The following is a 20,273-nucleotide window of genomic DNA, read 5'->3' as shown; positions in this document are numbered from 1 at the left end:
CAAAAATTGGCAGTTAGTATGCAGTCTGCAGTGAAAGCAGATGAACAAATGTGATCTGAATGTTCTGGATTCAAAAGTGAGGCACTAGATTTGGAACAAACTGCACTGACGATTACACCGTGTTTCAAGAATATGTGTAATATATTAATATATAATACAATAGCTGTATCTTGCTTAATTAAGCTGGGCCTACACTGTACGATTTGAGCCCCATTCTGACCTGATTCTTTTGAGCCGAACAGAATTCCAGCTTTGATGGAGCAAGGACCGATCATGGCCCAATCACTTCCTCCAGATTCCCTAGATTCCCCAATGCTTAACGATGTACAATCAAGCGTTAACAATAAAACATAGCTAGCTTACCTCCAATGATCTCTGCTGAATGTACAAGGTCCATGTTATTATCACTTCCGGTAATTGTCACGCTGTGTTGTTTCATGTTACTTAGTCTACCTGTTGAGATGCACGGCGGGCCTTGAGACAAAGAGGGTGAGCTTTGTTCAGCTTTAGTTGCATTTATTGTTTGTTAGTCTTTTCGTTAATACACATCATAACAGCCTCTTAGCGACTGTTTTCATTAGTCGTAGTCGCTACAATGTAAGTTTCAGCAAACAGAACACACTTGGTACAGATTGTTAGCATTATTGAAACCAATTTCTAACTGTCTCGAAGCTTTCAAACAAATATGTATGCATGGTAGCCACCCGTCCTTGCAATCCTGGAAAGTTTGTCAATTTGAGGTGAAAAAATCAAGGGCTTGAAAGTTTTTGAAAATAGACACAGGGTCATTGAAAGTGCTTGAACTTATATATGTTTTGCAATGAATAGAAATTGAAGTTGTTTTACTAGCTCTTCCACTCGTAAATAAGTCTCTGTCTCTATCAGTCAACTTACACGATATGTTGTTGTGCTGTGTTAGAGAAGGCAAGAGAGCACAGAGTCAGCCAGAACTGTAACAGCCCAGAAGTGAGAAGTGCTCACACATTCAAGCCTCGCTCTTCTGTGAATCCTGCTAGTTCTCATTATAAAAAGTATTACTGTTGTAACAGTAATTAACATTGACGGGTGTCTCAAACTATGACATTTTGCGTTCTTGAATTTTAATGGAATTGGGCCTTGAAAGTCCTTGAATATATTGTTTAAGAAGGTGTCGGAACCCTGGTTATGTTAATAGCCAGAACGTACTTAACGTGTGTGCACTCGGGTCCTGCCTTGACGATCCGACCGTACAGTGTGAGCATATAAATCATGAGCTTTGGCTTTACAGTGTATGCCCGGCTTTACGTGTCGCAGCCCATTTATATTATTTATATAACATGTATATTTATAGTAGAGTGGGGGTTTATGTAAATGTTTTTTGTTTCTTTATAATTCAGGTTATATATTTATCTTTGGGTTATTACATGCTGCATATTGTGACTCCGGCTCCGTATATGTTTTGCACAAGCTGCTGTTTGAGACTTTCTTTCCCATTGAGGCCAAGTTGAGCAGAGTTATAATAGTCTCGACAGCTTTATTTCTTTCTTCAAGGACGTTTGTCCCTCAGTCTGAGAGTGGCTTTGTATCTCCTCTGACTTGAGGAGAGGGATGTGCATGAAGATGACGGATGACAGGGTGTTTCTCAGACATTCATCAAGTGCAGTGAAATAAAAGACAATCAAGTCACAAGTTAATTAGCCTTTTTTTTTTACGCTACTCTCATCATATATTTATTCAACATACAGAATGTGTCTTTTATTGACAGTCAAGCTGAGCAGACTCGTCATCTGTTTCACCCGGCACATGTTGTGGCATGTTTCTGTCACGAGAGTCTGTGCTGTAGTGGCAGGGGAAGCAGATGGAGCAGATGTTAGTGTCAACGCTCTGCATGTGTGCAGAGATGCAACATATCTCAACCCACCCACACACTCTCCTCCTCAGACGCTGTCTTTTCTATTTGCCTCCTGCTCTCTGCTGCTCTCAGACTCCATGCAATGGTAAATTGATGCTGACTTCCTTTCAGAGGGAACTTGTGCATCGGTGTTGATCTCATAAGCATCACATACTGAGAGAGAAAGGATTGCATCAGGATTAATTTCATTATTTGATTATAGGACTCTATTTTCAATTTAAAAATGTTAAACAAGACAAATGCTTTTTAGATGGGGGGTGGAAAATGTTGTTTTTGTAATGATATGGAAGATACAGTATGTTGCACCATTTTGGTTTTGTTTGGTCAATGTTATTGTCTTGTGGGTGGAAATCAAGATAATTTATGTGCCCACAAACAATAATTATTTTTGATTTAAGAACAAGTCCTCTTTTCTTAAATACTGTTCTGCGTTTGGCTTTAAAAATGTTTGTATTAATGTGAAGACAACATTTATTAATTTATTTTGCTGCTTTTCAGTTCGCTTTTTATTATTCTATAATTGCAAATAGGCCAAGGAGCTAAATTATTGAAAAGGCCAAGTATTCGTTGTTTTTACTATTATTATTAATGTGTGTGTTGTTTGCTTTTTTTATTTGCTTTTGGGCTTGTATAGAAGAACTTGTATACCATCTTGGTTTTAATTATTATCAATATTTAATACAAAAATAACACCTTTTACAAGAAAGATAGATAATCACGATCACATAAATTAATCAGGATTAATTATTTTCCATCATTTGATTTTTTTTTATCAAACAGAACATGCAGAGGAAGGATAGCAAACAAGATCCAGAGGAAGTGATGAGATCTCCATTAAGATATTTTATTTTGCTGTCAATTATATCTCTATTTAAAGATTTGCATGGTTACAGTATTCAGTTAGACATATTCTCTCATAGTCATGGAGCTTTTTCTCATTTCATTAGAACAGGGTTAGGGTTAGTAGGCTTTCATGTTTTTTTTAATTAAAAAAAGAAAACACAACATCTCCTCGGAAAAGTCGATCCATTAGCTTCTCCTCTACTGGTGTCTTATTGATTTTTGACTTTGCTGCTATTCATGGAAAATGGAAAAAGATGTCTCCCACTTCTTTGCTCTGTGTTTGTGTAAGCCTCCTTCAGAAAGGATAAACTCCATACGAGCCACCCGCCCTGCTCTAGTCCGCCATTATTGCGAGGTGGCATGCTGAAGTCTGGGAGAAGGAGCCACGGTGGAGAGGAGGGAGGCAGGGCGCAGACGTTCGCCCTGTTGCACAGGCTCATTTGCTGGGCAGAGGAGTCGTGACTAACCAGATCCTCCCCCTGTCCCCCCACCCATCTGTGTACGTGCTCGTTCTCACTAACTCCCTACCGTGGAAGAAAGGGAGAAAATAAATGCACTCAATAAGACATAATATTAGGAAAAGATGCCTCCACTGTGTGTTCTCTTCTTCTTCTTTGTTGATGGATGGATGGTAACAGGGTGTGTGTTTGTGAGGCGTCTCAGGTCTTGTTTCTTTTGCACAGCAGCAAATGTGTTTATTTGATGTCAGAGCAGCGGGGAGGCTCCACGCTGTGCTCAGCTCTCACGTGTTGCCACAGCAAACACTTGGATCCCATGTCTATTTACCACCGTCACAGCTGGAGCCATCTAGCATAGCTGGAGCCACGGGGACACCTGTGGGATCAGCAGCGACTTTATTTAGACCTCCATCCACCACCCTCCTCCTCCCTCCTGCACGGCTGGTCTAGCGTCTCCACCACAGCTGACCACAAAACACTCTCCGTTCTCCTCATCTTACCGCCGCCATTGGCCCGCCGGTCACACACATCAGCATAGACTGAAATAAACATCTCTAGTGTTACAAGCCAACAGGGATCATCTTGGAGATTTACACTTTATCTTTGGTTTACTTTCTCAGTGATAATCATTCATCGACTCGGACTCTCAACTTGTGCCAATATTTCCAGATACTCGCCATCATCTTCAGCATTCTCCCTGAATGATTTTTTCTTATCAGCGTGAATGGGATCCCTGTGCTCATATTTACTATATGGATTGACGCATCTCTGCTGCCTATCAGAAAGTGTCATATCGGACCAGCACAGGTTATTGACTGTCCGTAGGTTTGAGAGATGTGCAAAGGATTTTACAGTTAACTCACCGTGGCACCCTCTGCACTGTGGAGCCCATCAGTTATCTTGTGTTACAGGCGGTCGGGGTTAATCAATTTCACTACCCGCTTCATTCAGAGCAGAGAGCTCCTTCAGAACGTGGTTGCAGGTGCTTTTTATTACGGTGATCCTGTCACTGTATTTTCAGCCTCCATGGCAGCCATATTAAACAGGAGCGTGTTCCCAGAATGCCTCTAACTCATCTGACATTTCACTCTGAACCCCATGTCTTTGTCTCTCAAGCCTGCAGCTCTGTCTTTTTCCCTCTCATCTTTCTATCCATCTTCCGCTCGTATTTCACTGTTCAAATTCAAGGTTACCACTTTTTTACATAGTTCACAGATATTCTGTCATCAGTTCCTCGTCTCTTAAAACATTCATCAGGGGAAATTCAATCAACATGAGCTCTTACCTCTGGTGCATAGCATTCCAGGTATATAGTTGAAAATCAGTGTCAATGACTGACACCAGTTTGCACCGCCTGGTACTGCTGCTGGTTGTTTCCAGTTGATTGAATTTGCAATGTAATTAGGAGTGACTGAGGCAAGGGCCATGGGTTTATGGATAGCATAATGTCTCCCACAGGAGCCCTTTGAAATAGGATTGACTTTAGAAGGCATGTCTAATTATGGTTTTATACATGGATATATTCACGAAGGGCTGCAGAGAGTCTGCTGCTGCAATCTTGAAGGTGTTGTGAGCATATAGATGGTCGAAACGTCTACAAGTCTCGAGCTCTGCGAGTATATCGATATGTTCCTCGCGGACAGGGCATACTGAGAATTAAAAATAACAGACCTAAAGAACACACAATATATTTGTTTTCCATTGCCACCTGTAGCTCATCATGCATTTGTTAAACAATTTGATTACTACTGAAATGGACACATATTGCCTGAGCCACTGTTGGGTATTATTGCATCTCCAACTCTGAGTTTGCTCACTGGGTTTTATAAGTTTGAGACCTGCAACATGATCACACAGGCCTCTGCGGCATTCAAATAAACAGTTGTATGTGAAGCTATTGTATCAGGTCACTTGTAAGGTACAACGGTCTGTGTACCAGAAGGTGTTAGGTTTAACAGGTTTTAATAGAAAATACAACACATTAGTGTCAGTGTGAGGTTTGGTGTTTTAACACGAAACAACAACGTCAAGATGTTGAAAATCTGCAGTGACAAATAGTTTTTCAATCTATCATAGTTCATTTATCTAATTATATCATGTGTATTGACATGACCTAATGCATATGTTGTGTGTTTTTTTATTTAAGGCTGTGACAGCAACGCCTGCTCATCTTGTGAGTCTGCGTGTGTGTCATCATGGCAAAATGTGGTCCTGAAGGGATCTATTACAGGCCTCGCACATGCTCACAACACCACCGTAACCTCTTTACTTTTGTCTATCCCACCCGCTCCTCACATACCCAACACCTTGTCACAGGGGGCCTGTGGATCTGCCGGTCAGCTACTCATCTCTGGCTATGCCTCCCTGCAATCCTGTGACTTCCTTGCCCTCACTGAAACTTGGATCACACCAGATAACACTTCCACCCCTGCTGCATACTTCTTCACCCACTCACCCAGACCCACTGGCAGAGGAGGCAGCACTGGTCTACTGATTTCCCCAACATGGAGTTTTTCTCTTTACCCATTGCCAGACTTCATTCTTTCATCTTTCGAATTTCATGCCGTCACTGTAAGTTAGCCGGTTAAATTAAACATGGTTGTTCTCAACCGTCCTCAGGTCCTTTGCAGGAGATTCTGGAGGAAATGGACATTCTCCTATCCAACATCCCTGAAAATGGTCCTCCGCTTGTACTTCTCTGTGTCATGGAATTTCAAAATAAGGGACATTTTCTGGCGGACTCCGTCCATACCTTAACAGCTCTCAGCCACCCAGCCCCCACCCATATAATGTAAATGTAAACACATAAAGGACGGGTATATACATTCAGGAAATACATGTTTATTTAAAGTATGTATTACTTGTACATACATGTTTATAAGATTTATGTGTTTTATTTGATGAGTTATTATCATCAATGTATTTGATGATTGATGAGTTGTGTGGCTTTTGTTCCCCCCGACGAGGACTTCCTTGCGATGGCTTCTTCTGTGTGTTTACTGGTGGATAACGTTTTTTCAGCTAAAGTTAAACATAATACTGCCACCTGCTCTATCGGAGGCCACTTGACCACTGTACACTTTTTTAAATTAGACCTATTTTTATTTTTGAAAGGTTAAAAATACGGGATAATCCCGGCGAAAACGGGAGGGTTGACAGGTATGACACTGGGACAGACAGGGATATATACACACAGATACCAAACGAGGGAATGAGACACAGCTGGAGGAGAAAGGCAAAGGCACAAGGGCAGTGCAGGGTGAATGGACACAGGAGGATCAAATCAACAATCACAGAGGGAGGGAAAAACACATGGACATGAAGTAAAACAAGACATGACACAAGGGGGAGGGAACATTTCAAAAATAAAACAGGAAGTAGAAAATCAAGATCATGACACTCTGTGACTTCAACATCCAGTCGGAGTAGTCACTCTCCTATCCTCCTTTGCTCTTCCTGTGTCCTTCCCCACCTACTCACAAAGCTGGCAACCACCTCAATCTCATATTCACCAGAACCTGCTCTACCTCTCTGTAACCCCGCTTCACATCTCTAATCACTTTTTCATATCCTATTCTCTCCCACTCTCCCAATCTGACAAACCTAACTCCCCTAATACTGTACCTGTACTCCGTAACCTTCGCTACCTCTCTCCTTCCTCTCTTGCCTCAGCTGTCCTCTCAGCCCTCCCTTCATCTGACTCCTTCTCACTCATGCTTGTCAATCCTGCCACAGACACTCTCCTCTCTGCTTTGTCCTCCTCTATGGACTCTCTCTGTCCTCTCACTTCATGGCAGGCTCGCCAGTCCTCTCCAGCTCCCTGATTGGATGATGTTCTGACAGAACCATCCTACACGCAGCTGAAAGAAAATGGTTGAAATCAAAACACCCTGGCAACCTCCTTGTCTATTAATCTCTTTCCTCCTCTTTCGCTTCATCTGAAGCAAAAAGCGCTTTCGTTCAATCTAAACTTAAAACCTCCTTCTCCTAAAGAAACCCATACTCAACCCTTCTGAAGTGTGCCACTACAGACCTGTCTCTCTTCTTCCATTTATTTCCAAGATACTTGAGGCTACAATCTTTAATCACCTCTCTTCTTACCTTCACCAGAACAACCTTCTTGATCCGCACCTAATCTAGTTTCAAGGAAGACCACTCAACTGAGATTGCCCTCCTCGCTGTTTCTAAGAAACTTCACACTGCTAGAGCAGCCTCTCCTCTGTTGTCATCCTTCTAGACCTTTCTGCTGTGTTCAACACAGTGAACCACCAGTTCCACCTTTACAGCCTGCAATAACTGGGAGTCTCAGGCTCTGCTCTCTCCCTGCTCAAATCCTACCTAAAAGACTGCACCTACAGACTTGGAGAGGATCTCTGTCAGATCCCTATCAACTCACCACTGGGATTCTTCAGGGCTCAGTCTTGGGTCCCCTTCTCTTTTCACTGTACACCAATTCACTTGGCTCTGTCATTCACTCTCGCTCTTGACATCTCACGCCTTGACTACGGCAACTCCGGCCTGGTTGGACTACCTACATGTGCCATCCGACCTCTACAGCTCATCCAGAATGCAGCAGCTCGAATCGTCTCTAACCTACCCAAGTTCTTCCACACTACACCGCTCCTCCGCTCCCTTCACAGTGGCTGCCCAAATGTGCTTCAAGACACTTCGGCCGGTCTACCGTGCTGTGAATGGATCTGGCTCCTCCTACATACAGGCCATACTCAAACTATACACCCCAGCCCGCTCACTTTGCTCTGCATCGGCCAATCGGCTCACTACTCCCTCACTGCGAGTGGGACCCAGATACCCCTCAAATAAAACCTGACTGTTTGCTATCCTGGCTCCAAAATTATAGAATGAGCTCCCCATTGATCAGTTCAGCAGACAATCTTCACATCTTCTGTTGCAGACTGCAAACCTTTCTGTTTCGACAGCACCTTGGCCAATAAAAAAATATATTTTCTTATTTCTGTATGCAGCACTTAAATTGGTTTGGCTTATTTGAAGCTATTGTAGTGCACTAAAATGATTTCACCTATTTTAAGCTAATGTACTTGCTGATCGGCGTTGTGTCTTCCAGGTTGTTTGCACTTATTGAAAGTCGCTTTGGACAAAAGCGTCAGCTAAATTAAATGTAATGTAACTACCACAGAGGAGGTTTTGAGTACTTTGCCTAGTGTTTATAGTGTCTGTCTGTGTGTGGAAATAATTTTACCACAATAGCATCATAACTGTGTAGGATGCCGTCATGAAGCTTTACAAGTGTGTAGTTGAGCCCAAGTTCTAAGATGGGTGTGGTCCGAGCCAGGGGGTAGGAAGTGGAATTTTGTGATTCCCTAAAAATATTTAGAATGTTCTACACAGATGGTTGGTAGCTAGTCAAATTTTAGGTAGGTGGGTTTCAGCTGAGAAAATGTGGACTCACAATGTCTGTATTTCTAAGACATTGGTTACAGCCCTTCTGATATGCTTACTTTTAGAGATAGATAATGCTCCAATAACTTCTGAGAAAAAGCATCAGAAAAAAAGCATCAGAAAATAGACTAGAAATAGTTAGTGCCAACGCCAACAAAATAGTATTTCAGTCAGTCTTTGATGATTCTTCTATGAGACAAGAGATTAGTTGATTCTGTAGTGTTTTCAGCATTGTGCTCTGGGGAAGTGCCTGATCCCCCCACCGCCTCTGTATGAGGAGTAATTGATGCCAGAGAGAGAGAGAGAGAGAGAGAGAGAGAGAGAGAGAGAGAGAGAGAGAGAGAGAGAGAGAGAGAGAGAGAGAGAGACAGATTTGGTCAAAGTGATAGGTCACAACCATGCAAGATGTTATCACAAAACATTACAGATTAGTAGTTGAGTATAAAAAACGAAGGCAGAGTTTGAAGATGGGTGTGGTCCGAGCAAGGGCGTCGGAAGTAGAGTGTGAGGGACAATGGCCCCTTTCCCACCTTACGCCCCAGACCGATTTTGCATTGCAGCTGGTGTGATCCATTAACAAGATGGTGTCCTTTTTTAGTTTAATTAGCAGCGAGGTTCCAAAGTCACATTCATTTTGACGTCAGTTAGCACCCATTAGGAATCATTTCCTCTTGGATACATAACTTTCTTGTCAGATAAATGTAGTGAAGTAAAAAGTAGGCTACATTATTCGACTGGAGTACAAGTATAAGGTAGTATATACTCAAATAAAGTGAAAGTAGGCCTGGGCTCCTCAACCAGGGGTCCGGGGGGAGTTCCAGGTCCTCTGAAAAATGTGGAAGGGTTTATATCCATAGGTTTCACTTGCTCCACAGTTGTCTCCTTAACTGTAGTTGGCAATCATAGAATTCTGCTCTTAGTCATATCTAACAACTAAAATATTTTCAGACGGTGGTCCCTTCTGCAACATCTTATCAAATGGAGGTCCATGACCTATTGTGTGTCAATTTAATAATAATAATAATAATAATAATAATACAAAATTGTATTTATAAGCGCACTTTTCATTTGAGTAAACAAAACTCAAAGTGCTACAGAGTATAAATGATGAAGGAGAATATACATTTATGGACTTTAGGGACTCTGCACACGAACAAGGTTGAGAACCACTGACTGAAGTACAGTACTTGTGTAAATTCCTCTTCTGGGGGCTATTTTATACGATCTCACGTAGGCTACTTTTTAGGCTTCTGTTGCATCCACCAACAGAAGAGGAGTGGGCCGGACCAGTACAATCACATCATAATAACCTGTAAATAACTCCAAATATTCCACTTTGCTTTAGTACAAAAAAGTACAAGTACATTCTGAAAATATTCACATTTAATTAACTGTATTTTTACAAAACATTATGAACAACCTGAAAATTCTTAAGAAAAATAATGTAAATTCAACAATATTATGCCTCAGTTTATCCTTTACACATGTGTACAATGTACACATGTGTAAATGATAAACTGAGGCATAATATTTAGCAGTCTAGCTGGTAGACTGCTAGATATTATGACTCGGCTTCTGTGTGGCACTGATTACTCCTCATACAGACGCTGCCCTGTGCACGCCGCGACTGTCAGCGTCGAAGCAAGAGGATGTACTGATGGCTCGTATTTCTGTTGACTTTCACATTATGTTGTTTGTCGCTACTGTCGCGGTTTGTCTCCTGTCATTAGGCCTCTCGCCATCCCGCTGGACGTCTGTAAGAGCAGACTGACTGAAGATAAATGTCCGGAGTGTGAGAGTAGCCTTCTGGATTGCTGCAGGCGTAGAAGGCGCTTTGAAAAACCTCCATCTCTGCCCGGCTGAGAGTCGACTGGTAAGTTGAGTTTTATCTGATGGAGGCAGTTTATTGGCATCATTTCAACCTAAAACAAGATTATTATTTTTTTAATTTAATTCAAACAAAGCATCATTGTATTTTAAAATATGTTTTATAGGCATTTGTCTACAGGTTCAGTTTTCTGATGTAAGAAGGGTGGAAATGGAGAAACGAGCGCACCTGCCACACATGTGTTTAAAGAAGATATTTCGATCAATTTCATCGTGTTGTTTAAACTAGGAAACTAACATTACACTGTTGTTATATTTTACACTTATAATGATCTATTCCCGACACCTGAACTTGTTAATGCACGCTCACGAGGACGAGCAGCGCGTGCGCACTGCGCAGAGGACCAGTCCTCATTCACAGCTCAATTCATAAATGATTAAACTCGTGGAGTCAGCTCCACATTTTCAAACACGGCGGGGTCACACTTTACATGAACTGAACTGAAAATATTTCCTTAAATATATTTTCTAAAACTGCCCTAGTCTGTACTGTAAAAGTCTATATCTATATATAATATCTATCTATAATATATAATATATAATCTATATATATATATATTCATACATATATATATTATATTTCTATATATATATATATATATATATATATCTATATATATATATATATATATATATATATATATATATATATATATATATATATATGCAATATATATATCCTCAGTGTTTGGTTGTGTGTGTGTGTGTGTGTGTGTGTGTGTGTGTGTGTGTGTGTGTGTGTGTGTGTGTGTGTGTGTGTGTCTGAAAAATATTGTGCACATTTATGACTGCATGCTAAAGGATCTCTTGTGGTTGGTAGGATTCACTATTTTTTAAAAGAAATGTTTTATTGACTATGTTATGCTGTCTGACTCCTCACTCCTCTTAACTGGCTGTTTGGGCAACAAGTGATAAACTGCTTAAGTAGCAAAAGGCATTTCTGGCAATTGGCTAGGCTAAAATCAAGCTTTACCTTGTCAGTTGCAGGCAAAAAAACTGACATACATATCAAAGTTTAGTCTTATTTGAAGCAGTAAAAAACTCAAATATTGAGTTTCAAATCAGATATGTCAAATAAAAGCATCAACAACATCTTTGGCTTTTTTGCTTAAAAAATGCTGTCAGTTTTCAAAATAGCTGCATACTCATTTTCAAATTGAACCAACTAATGGTCTCATCTCTGTTTGACTAAACTCATGTTAGACCTGTCCCTATTTGAACCGTTTTTAGTTGACTTTGTTGTGTTGAATTTGAGAAGCTGTGTCATTGCTGCTCATTTTCTCCTGATAATTATCCCGACTGCTGGAACAGGGTCACTTTCAGAGATCACTCAGACTGAATAAATGGATTGCCTTTTTGATTGAAAGACACTGATGAGAGCTACGTGTCTGCTTGTGCACCTTTTCCAAATATTTTACTGTTTTTCATTTATCTTATTCTGTGGTGTGAGGGAGCGCAGGTCAGGATTTGATGTTAGGTTCAGCTTGTCGTTGAGGTTTCACTGTGAGAGTGAGGGGCTTGCCGTGCGGTTTTGCCATTATAGTTTTCCTGCAGGTGTGTCACGTTTCCTATTTGTGTTGGCGGAGGTGGAACCAGACCCCGGAGGAATCTCTGAGAGACGTAGACGTGCAAAAAGAGATCTGTGAGGTGGGGCCACCTGTTGACAGATTCACCCTGCATGATTGAGAGGGCGGTGGTTTTTGGTAATATCAAGAGAAGAAGAAGGCACGAAGGGTTGATTTGTCTCTGTTCTCTCATGAATGACCTTCCTCAGTGTTTTTTTTATTTTTATGGAGAATTAATCCCCCCAGTAAATTTGATTGACAGCAAGCTGCAGTGTCCCTATCTCCAACATTACAGTAGATTTTCCTCTCTGCATAATTCTCCCTCCTCCGCTCCCTGCAGCCTCACTACTGCCCTGCCTGGGGTATAAATAACCATGTGGATGGAGCAAATCTCAGCAAAGCCCAGCACTGTGGTACTTTAGCACTTTGTAGAGGTCCGGGGATTATTTGGTTCTTTTATCTTCCTCATCTCTCTGTTGACTGTCTTATATTGTGGTCAGTAGGGTTGCTGTAGCAACAGAGTTTGTTCTTATGTCAGCTGATATATGATATATGATATCTATCTCTTTGAATTAATGTGTCAACTGTGCACCCCACTAAAACAGAACGTTTCTAGCAAGCAGGACATCTGTTTGTAGGTCACTTTTTCTTTTGTAGGTTGTAGCAAGATGTCACAGTTGTTGTTAGATCGGTACCCGACTCTGTTCCTTACACACGTCCCAGATTCAGATCAGTCTGGATTTTGTTCTTATTGATTTCTGTTTCCCTGAGTTTGTAAAAACAACTGAGCTGATTTACTGTTTTTGTAGGTAGGATAAGAAAAACAACACACAGCGTGTAGATTGTTGTAAATTGATTTACAGATATATCAACATCTAAATGTACCTGTTTCTTCAATTCAACATCACATACATTAAAACTGCATTTATATATTCTTTGGCCACAAGGAGAAGCATGACATGCTGTAAACCCACTGTCGTGAGTAGCTTTATTTTTTTGCGGGGGTTGTGAGAATGAAACAAAACAGTACATTTGTGGGCCATAAAACCAAAACAATGATCTGAAAGACGCTAAAATGCTCCGTAACGCTCAGGGGAACTAATTCAATGTTCACAGTAGATTTGTATTCCATTTTAAGTACATAAAAATGGATTAATGCAGCTCCTAGAAACCTCCACTGCATCCATTTCGACTGAACAAGAATACATCCATCACTACTGATTGAGCAGAGCAGGATAAACCCTGTTAACAAACATATGTCTAATATTAACACAATGTGAGACTTATCATTTAAAAATGTTATGATTACCATATTACATTTGTTTCTCAAAATATACGTTCTACGTTTAGGGCTGAAACTAACAATTACTCAATTAAGCTGAAGATCGTTTGATTAGATACATCAATTAATTATTTTGTTGGTCAGTAAAATCAAACATAGTAAAACCTGTTGATGTCTTCAAATGAGAAAAGAGTTCAAAACCAAAAACATTTACTCAATTTACTGTCACAGAAAAGCAGCAAATCCTCTCTGAAAATAGGGAATGTTCTGTATTTTTGACATTTGATTAAACAAGTTGCTGATTAATTTTGTGTTGATCATTAATCTGCTAATTTTTTCAGTTTGAGTTAAATAAGACACTTTCTTACACAGGTTTTGCCGTCCTCTAACAATGTACAGCACACTAATGTAGTACTGATATAGGATAGTATTATATGATGCTGCTTACAGAAAAGCTGATCACACAGGTCGCTCAGTGCTGCTCTGATGTGTCTCTGAGCACTGATGTGGTTTGATGGTAACACTCGTTTCCCAGTGTCTGGATCGCTGTAATTGTTGTCTCATCACCAGTGACGACGGTGTTTAGGAAGGTGGATCATGGCAACCATTTCAGAGGCAAAGTGCGGGGAGGGAGGGGGGTCCTATTTTTGTTCTTGGGAAAGAGAAGCATGACCATGGTGAGGTGGCAAAGCTGTGATGGATAGGAGAAGAGTGTGTAGAGGAAAGTGAGGATGAAGCTCCACACCTTCTGTAGATAAGGATTGTAAAAACATTATTTCTACTTGTTCTGGATTTAAATTTTTCGATACAAACTTCAGGCAGTAAAATCATTCAAACGTTTACAACCTTCAACCACATTTTAAACATGTTTTTGTTGTGTTTTATGTAGGTAGAGAATATCTTGTAGGAAGAAATAACAGCCTACACCTTGTGACCATTGTAACCAAAAAGGGATTTGAAAATTATATTTTTAGAGGCGAAATTATCTCGTTAGTAAGTCACTAGAAAACTAGTCTGGAAAAATACATCATTTTGTGTAGCAGAAATATATAATTATAAATCCTGTTAAATAAAAAGTCCTGACCTCGATGTTGGAACCCACTGATTTAAAGTGTGTAAGATTTAGGGGGATCTATTAGCAGAAGAAAAGAAAGAAAGTGTATAATCACCTGAAGCTAAGAATCCATTTACGACAAATTCAGGCTGGGAGGCGTGTTCATGCGTTTAAAGCGGCAATAAATTCTTTGTAACAAACCAAACTCTGGCTCTAGAGAGGGCCTTTCATGTTTTTACATTAACTGAAAGCCACCATAGGTTCTCCGACACGCTTGGAAAAGGAGGGGTGAGCGGAGGGATATTCAGTTGGTTGTGTGAAGTCAATAACTCCTGATTGTATTAATCCACACTTGAAGACCATCATATGTATTTGTCTACCTCAATCATATATGTATTTCTGCACAATATGTATTTTCTGCACTGAATGAATAAAGAACACAATATTGAATGTAAAACACATTAGGTACACTTCTCCTTTAAGGTAAACAGGTCTACCACCATCTCGTCATAACGCTGCTCTCCAAGGGGCGTGACCGCGCCAACATGGACCAATTGGAGAAGACTTCGTCCTTCTGAGGAGAACTTAGCAAAATGTTTACGAGGGGTTTGCGACACTCTTTGCTTATCCACCAGAGAGCCACCTGGGTTTTTTAGTAATTCAGTCTGTGGAAGTGGAGACGTAAAAAGTGCCCTCAGCTGAGAGTATTATCAAAATGCTGTTATCATCACTTTAAATAAATATTATCTTGAACATTCAGAAGTTTGCTGGATTGATTTGATAGGCAGTCATTGTGTCCTCAGAACTTTGTTTACTAACAGTTGCAAGCTACCACCAAGGTTTCCTTGTGTTGTCAGTCATGCGGATGCATTTAAATTCATGTCTTTCCACTCGTGTTTAAAGCAGTTAGCCCATGTGTCTAGTTAGCCACACTGTAGCAGAAAATGAAAAAAAAAGAGCTGCCGGCCAGACTGGTGCACAAGGTGTGGATGACGTACGACAAGTGCAACAGTGTGTGAAGTAGCATCCGGAGCTGTGAGCTCTCTGCTGATAACTTAAGTATTAAGGCAGGAGGCGGTACACATCTTCATGATCTGTCACCTTTATGTTGCATCTCATAAACCAAAAAGTATCCTTTTGCGAAAAAAGAAAATGTAATTAGATCAATAAACTTTACAAGAGTTGGTGCTTGAATGAAGTGTTTTATCAGCACACTTTGGTGTGATAATACCGTTCATGATTACTTTCCACCCTGCCGTTTGCTGCCATCTAAAACGTCATTGACAGCAGCGATAGCCATAGAGACGAGAGACGTAATCTGTATGTAAGTGCTGTGGATGGATGAACATGAGATGAGGTGAGTGCATGCCTCCGGGGGGTCTGCGCTCACATGGCAGAGGGAGGCACGTCTCAGTGTGCAGCACCAAGGCCAGTCGACCTGAATGTAGTGAGACAAACAGCAGAGGTAGACGGGTCTCTCCGGCTGAGATGAAAACATTTTTCATCCGTCTGTGGATTCATAAAAAGGCTTTGATGTAAGACTGGATCAATGGGTCACAGCAGTCCGTTTTTGAATAAGTTAACTATTGTGTCTAAACTTTAACTGTTTTGTCTGGGGTTTTTAAGTTTAAAGACTGCCGAATAATATTTCCTGGAAACAACTGTCTCAGCACAATGGCATCCGAATAACACCCGACTTTAGCACTGTTGTTACAGCACTTGTTTTGCTGTGCTAACAGCAGTGATGTTACTCGTCCTTGTAAAGTGTTTGTATGTTTGTCAGTGCTCGCTCTACAGTGAAGTAGAAAAAGGTTTAATTTAGATTGAAGGTGAAATCTGTTTGTGTGTTACAGGAGCTGGCTGGCTGCACTACTATGACTCTGAGTTCCTGAAGATTTAGCTTGAAAACATTTTTTTGCCGTCCTTCTTGAAGCCTGCTTGATTCCTCGATGGGTTCCCGCAGCCAAGGCTTCTTCCACCACCACCACCATCGTAGCTCCATGGTGCCCACTCTGGTTCCGAGGCTCCTGCCTGAGAATGGCAGCCTGCTGGGGAGCATTGCGCAAATCACCCCGAACCTCTTCCTCAGCAGAGGGAACGTGGCATCCAACCGCAGCCTGTTGCTGTCCAAAGGCATCACCTGTGTGGTCAACGCCACCATCGAGCTCCCCAACTTCAACTGGCCTCACATGGAGTATGTAAAGGTCCCTCTGGCTGATATGCCCCACTCCCCCATCTCCTTGTACTTCGACAGCGTGGCTGATAAGATCCACAGCGTGGGACGAAAGCGCGGGGCGGTGCTGGTGCACTGTGCGGCGGGGGTGAGCCGCTCGGCCTCTCTGTGTCTGGCGTACCTCATGAAGTATCACCGCGTGTCTCTGGCCGAGGCCCACGCCTGGATCAAAGCCCGCCGGCCCGTCATCAGGCCCAACGGCGGCTTCTGGCGCCAGCTCATCGAGTACGAGAGGAAGCTGTTTGGTAGAAACTCTGTTAAGATGGTGCAGACGCCCTACGGGGTCATACCTGATGTTTATGAGAGGGACCGCAGGAGCCTGGCTCCGTATTGGGGCCTGTGAGATTTACAGTGAGGAGATCGAGGAGGAAGTGAAGTTGAGCCCTTTTGCCCGCCTGAACTGCAGCTTCATTCAGGAGAGGCAAAGTGAGATGTTTGTGAGTGTCTATCTGTGTGAGGCTTATTTAATGAATACTGGTGCGTTTAGACAGAGAGAGTCTTAACCAAACACTGGTGGTTGATGCTGTTCGTCCAACCAGTTGCCTCCATTTAGTCTTTGAGCGGGAACAAGATGACTTCAAGCCCAGAATCCTGCAAACCAAAGGATCAATCGGGACCACACTGACACCAAAACAAGATCAGAGCGCGGATGTCGGTGCCATCTATCTCCTAGGCTGCATCTCCAGTTCCAGTGGAGGATGAGCGTTCGATAAAGGTGTTAGCTGTGCTCGCGACTCCGCAGCTCTGACAGTGATGTGACTGAAGTCCCTTTTCCTGACGTGATGATGTCATGTGGTCATAAAAAAACATATAGACTAATTATTTTATTGGAAAGTAATGACAGTGAGGAAAAAATGGCATTCTTTAACTGAACATACCTACCTTTTATTAAGGTGAAATTGTAGAAGATGTAAGCTAAAAGTCAAGGTGTAGGTCCTGTGTACCACAGGGTTGACTGTTCCATCCTGTGACCACAATATGTTATTGTAGTGCTATTTGATGCTGTATTAAAAAACAAAACAAATCTGCTGCCTCAAGGGGAACTGGTAGCTCTATGATAAATGCTTGGAAGATTATTTTCTATCTCTTTGTTTTTGCCTTGTGTCCATATGTTTGCAAAAAGATCAGAGCAGTACATTTTTATTTCCCCGTGTAAATCAGCCTAAAAGAGCGATGGCTGCATCTGCTGTCATCTGTCGGAATTTTAATATTGCTGCACGTCCTGACCCAAGCTCCAAAAGTAGACAGTTTCACTATAGTTGTAGGGGTGAGATAAAAAAAACAAAAAGAATACTGCAGTAAATCACAATACACACTATCATCAATACTTAAACCCAATAATACTAAACAATGCAGTGACTTTTTGGATTCCTGAAACATTTTATTCCTATTTTAGTTGAACAAAAAGTAATATCCTTAAGTCTAACAAACATGTTGAATGCATTTCCTTCCTCCCTCATAAAACATTTGCAAAGCCAAGTTTTTAGGTATTTTAAATCCAACATTGTTTACATCCATGTTTATGTGCTAGCAGTCTTCTTCTCTGCCTTTTTGTTGGCGCATTGCTGCGTCTTTTGGCATATAACCGCCACCTGTAGATCAGAAGAAAAATGTGAAACCTTTGGCAGGATTTGTGTAGCATGAAAAAAACCTACTGCTGAACTTCACAGGTTACCTTTTAATGGATTAACTAAACATTAGAATATGGTGGGAAATGCCCATAAAACACACACCGGCAGCATATATATGATGTGCGTCAAAGCACCCATTGTTTTCCATTTAAACCTGCACACCAGTAGCATATTGACACGTGTCCTTGCGGGTTGCAGATTTCAATACGTAGAAATACACCACTGTTTTATTTTCTATCGCTGACTCACATTTACCAATAACAGAAGCTGTGATTGTTTCACATTTGCTTCCAAGATTTGTCACTTCATGGCTACCATACTATGAATACCTCTTCTATATGGTGTGCCCTGTGTGTGGTCCAGAGCCAATTCACACGCGCGTCAGATAATGCAATGCTATGTGAAGTGGCCGGTGTGTGGCGCATTAAAACAATCAATAGGTAATTTATTTTCTTTCTTTCGACTAATCTCAAATCATTTTTCCAGCACTAGATGTATAAGATGACTCTGTCCCATAATATATCACATGTAGCAGAATCACGCATACTGTGATACCATTGTTATTGTGGGCAGTGAATGTATCCTGTTTTTATTGTGATTGATCTTCTTGACTCTCACCCCTACACCACAGTATAACATCACTGCTGGGTGTGGTCATCTGACATCTGACAGCACACAGTCGTGATGTTGAATGTGACAGAGTTGACATTTTCAACACAGAGAGATCAGTGTGTTTATTTATTTTTAAATGCCTTAATGGATTAAGTGTTATATTACAATGATAAAAAAAAGAATAAAAGTTCAAGGGTAAATAATTGTTAGCAGGAAAAAGATGTTCTGTAATCTGACTTCTAATTATTTCATTTCCCAAGAGGTCGTATTAAAATAATAAGAAAAAAGATCTCATGTCACTGTTTGTGTTCAAATGTGTTTGAATTAATAGAAAGAATACACCTCTAACACAATATGTTTCAGGCTTTTTACTGGAATCACAATTTACATATTTCTTTCTAACTTAAACAACGTGTCTGAGATGTTTTTACATGAACAGACTGCAGCGTTTCCTCCTCCAAGCGCCTCTTGATGTTCGTTCTGCGTGGCCATTTCCCCCAAGAGACGTCTTCAGATGTCATTCATTTTCTTTTTGCTGTTGCTCCAGAGGAGCAGGCATATTATTGATGAACGCCATTTGTCTTGTGCCAACACTTTCTGAGGAACCTCCAGAGTGCTCTACACTATGAAGTCCATTACCCAGAGAGACGTCTGATGATGGGCCAACCACCGCGGGGATGCACAATAAGTGATGAGCCTAAATGACATACTGCACACACTATTATAAAAAAGAAAAGAAATCCTAATGCCCTCCTTCCATGTCTTTGCTGTGTTAATGTGAGTACATACGAGAGGTTTCTAAAGGCATAGTCAAATAAACACATCCTTCTGCAGCAGCAGGATATTATCATCTATCATTAAAGCGATAAGCAGAGCCGTGTGCATCATGCTGAGCATCAGAGGCAGGCCGGGCTCCAGCACTGCAGGTCATGCAGAACAAACAAAGCTGATTGGGTTTGGGGAGATGACATTCAAGAATGCAGCAACTCAACGGGAAGCATCAGACACATGAGCTGCAACAAACTGCTGCGTGTTACTAGTATCTTCATTGTGTATTCATTTGTTGTTTATTGGTTACTCGATTAATGTTCAGAAAAGATTGAAAAGGGCCTGTCACATTTTCAACAAGTGCAAAACAGATCATATAATAATATTCTAACAGTATGGATAGGGCTGTCAAACAGCATTAAGGAAGATGAAATGTACAACAAAAACTAGATTAATAAATAAAATTGGAGAAAGGGAACATTTCTGTTATTATTTCAGCACTAGTCCAGTGTTGCGCATCTGTCTGTGCAGGTTTTATTTCAACCACAGGTATATATCCTGCATTTCCATTTTAACAAGGCCATACGCACAAGGCCAGTTATTAATATAAACATGCTGCTTTCACTGCTGC

At 41.1% G+C, this 20,273-nt stretch overlaps 1 protein-coding gene across 1 annotated transcript; it reads left to right on the top strand.

The window, feature by feature from the left end:
- Positions 1 to 10,221: 10,221 nt before the first annotated feature.
- On the top strand, positions 10,222 to 19,206 carry dusp14 (dual specificity phosphatase 14). The gene is made up of 2 exons (XM_029447202.1): positions 10,222 to 10,483; positions 16,252 to 19,206. Exon 2 carries the CDS (start codon positions 16,348 to 16,350, stop codon positions 16,972 to 16,974), a length of 627 nt encoding a protein of 208 aa, XP_029303062.1. The 5' UTR covers positions 10,222 to 10,483; positions 16,252 to 16,347; the 3' UTR covers positions 16,975 to 19,206.
- The last annotated feature ends 1,067 nt before the right edge of the window (positions 19,207 to 20,273 follow it).

This window comes from Cottoperca gobio, chromosome 13 (assembly GCF_900634415.1).
Source record: "Cottoperca gobio chromosome 13, fCotGob3.1, whole genome shotgun sequence".
Classification (NCBI taxonomy): Eukaryota; Metazoa; Chordata; class Actinopteri; order Perciformes; family Bovichtidae; genus Cottoperca; species Cottoperca gobio.
This window is presented reverse-complemented; position numbering and strand designations above follow the sequence as displayed.

Excerpts from the sequence above, each read along its gene's own strand:
- dusp14 (XM_029447202.1), top strand. The coding sequence starts at position 16,348 with ATGGGTTCCCGCAGCCAAGGCTTCTTCCACCACCACCACCATCGTAGC.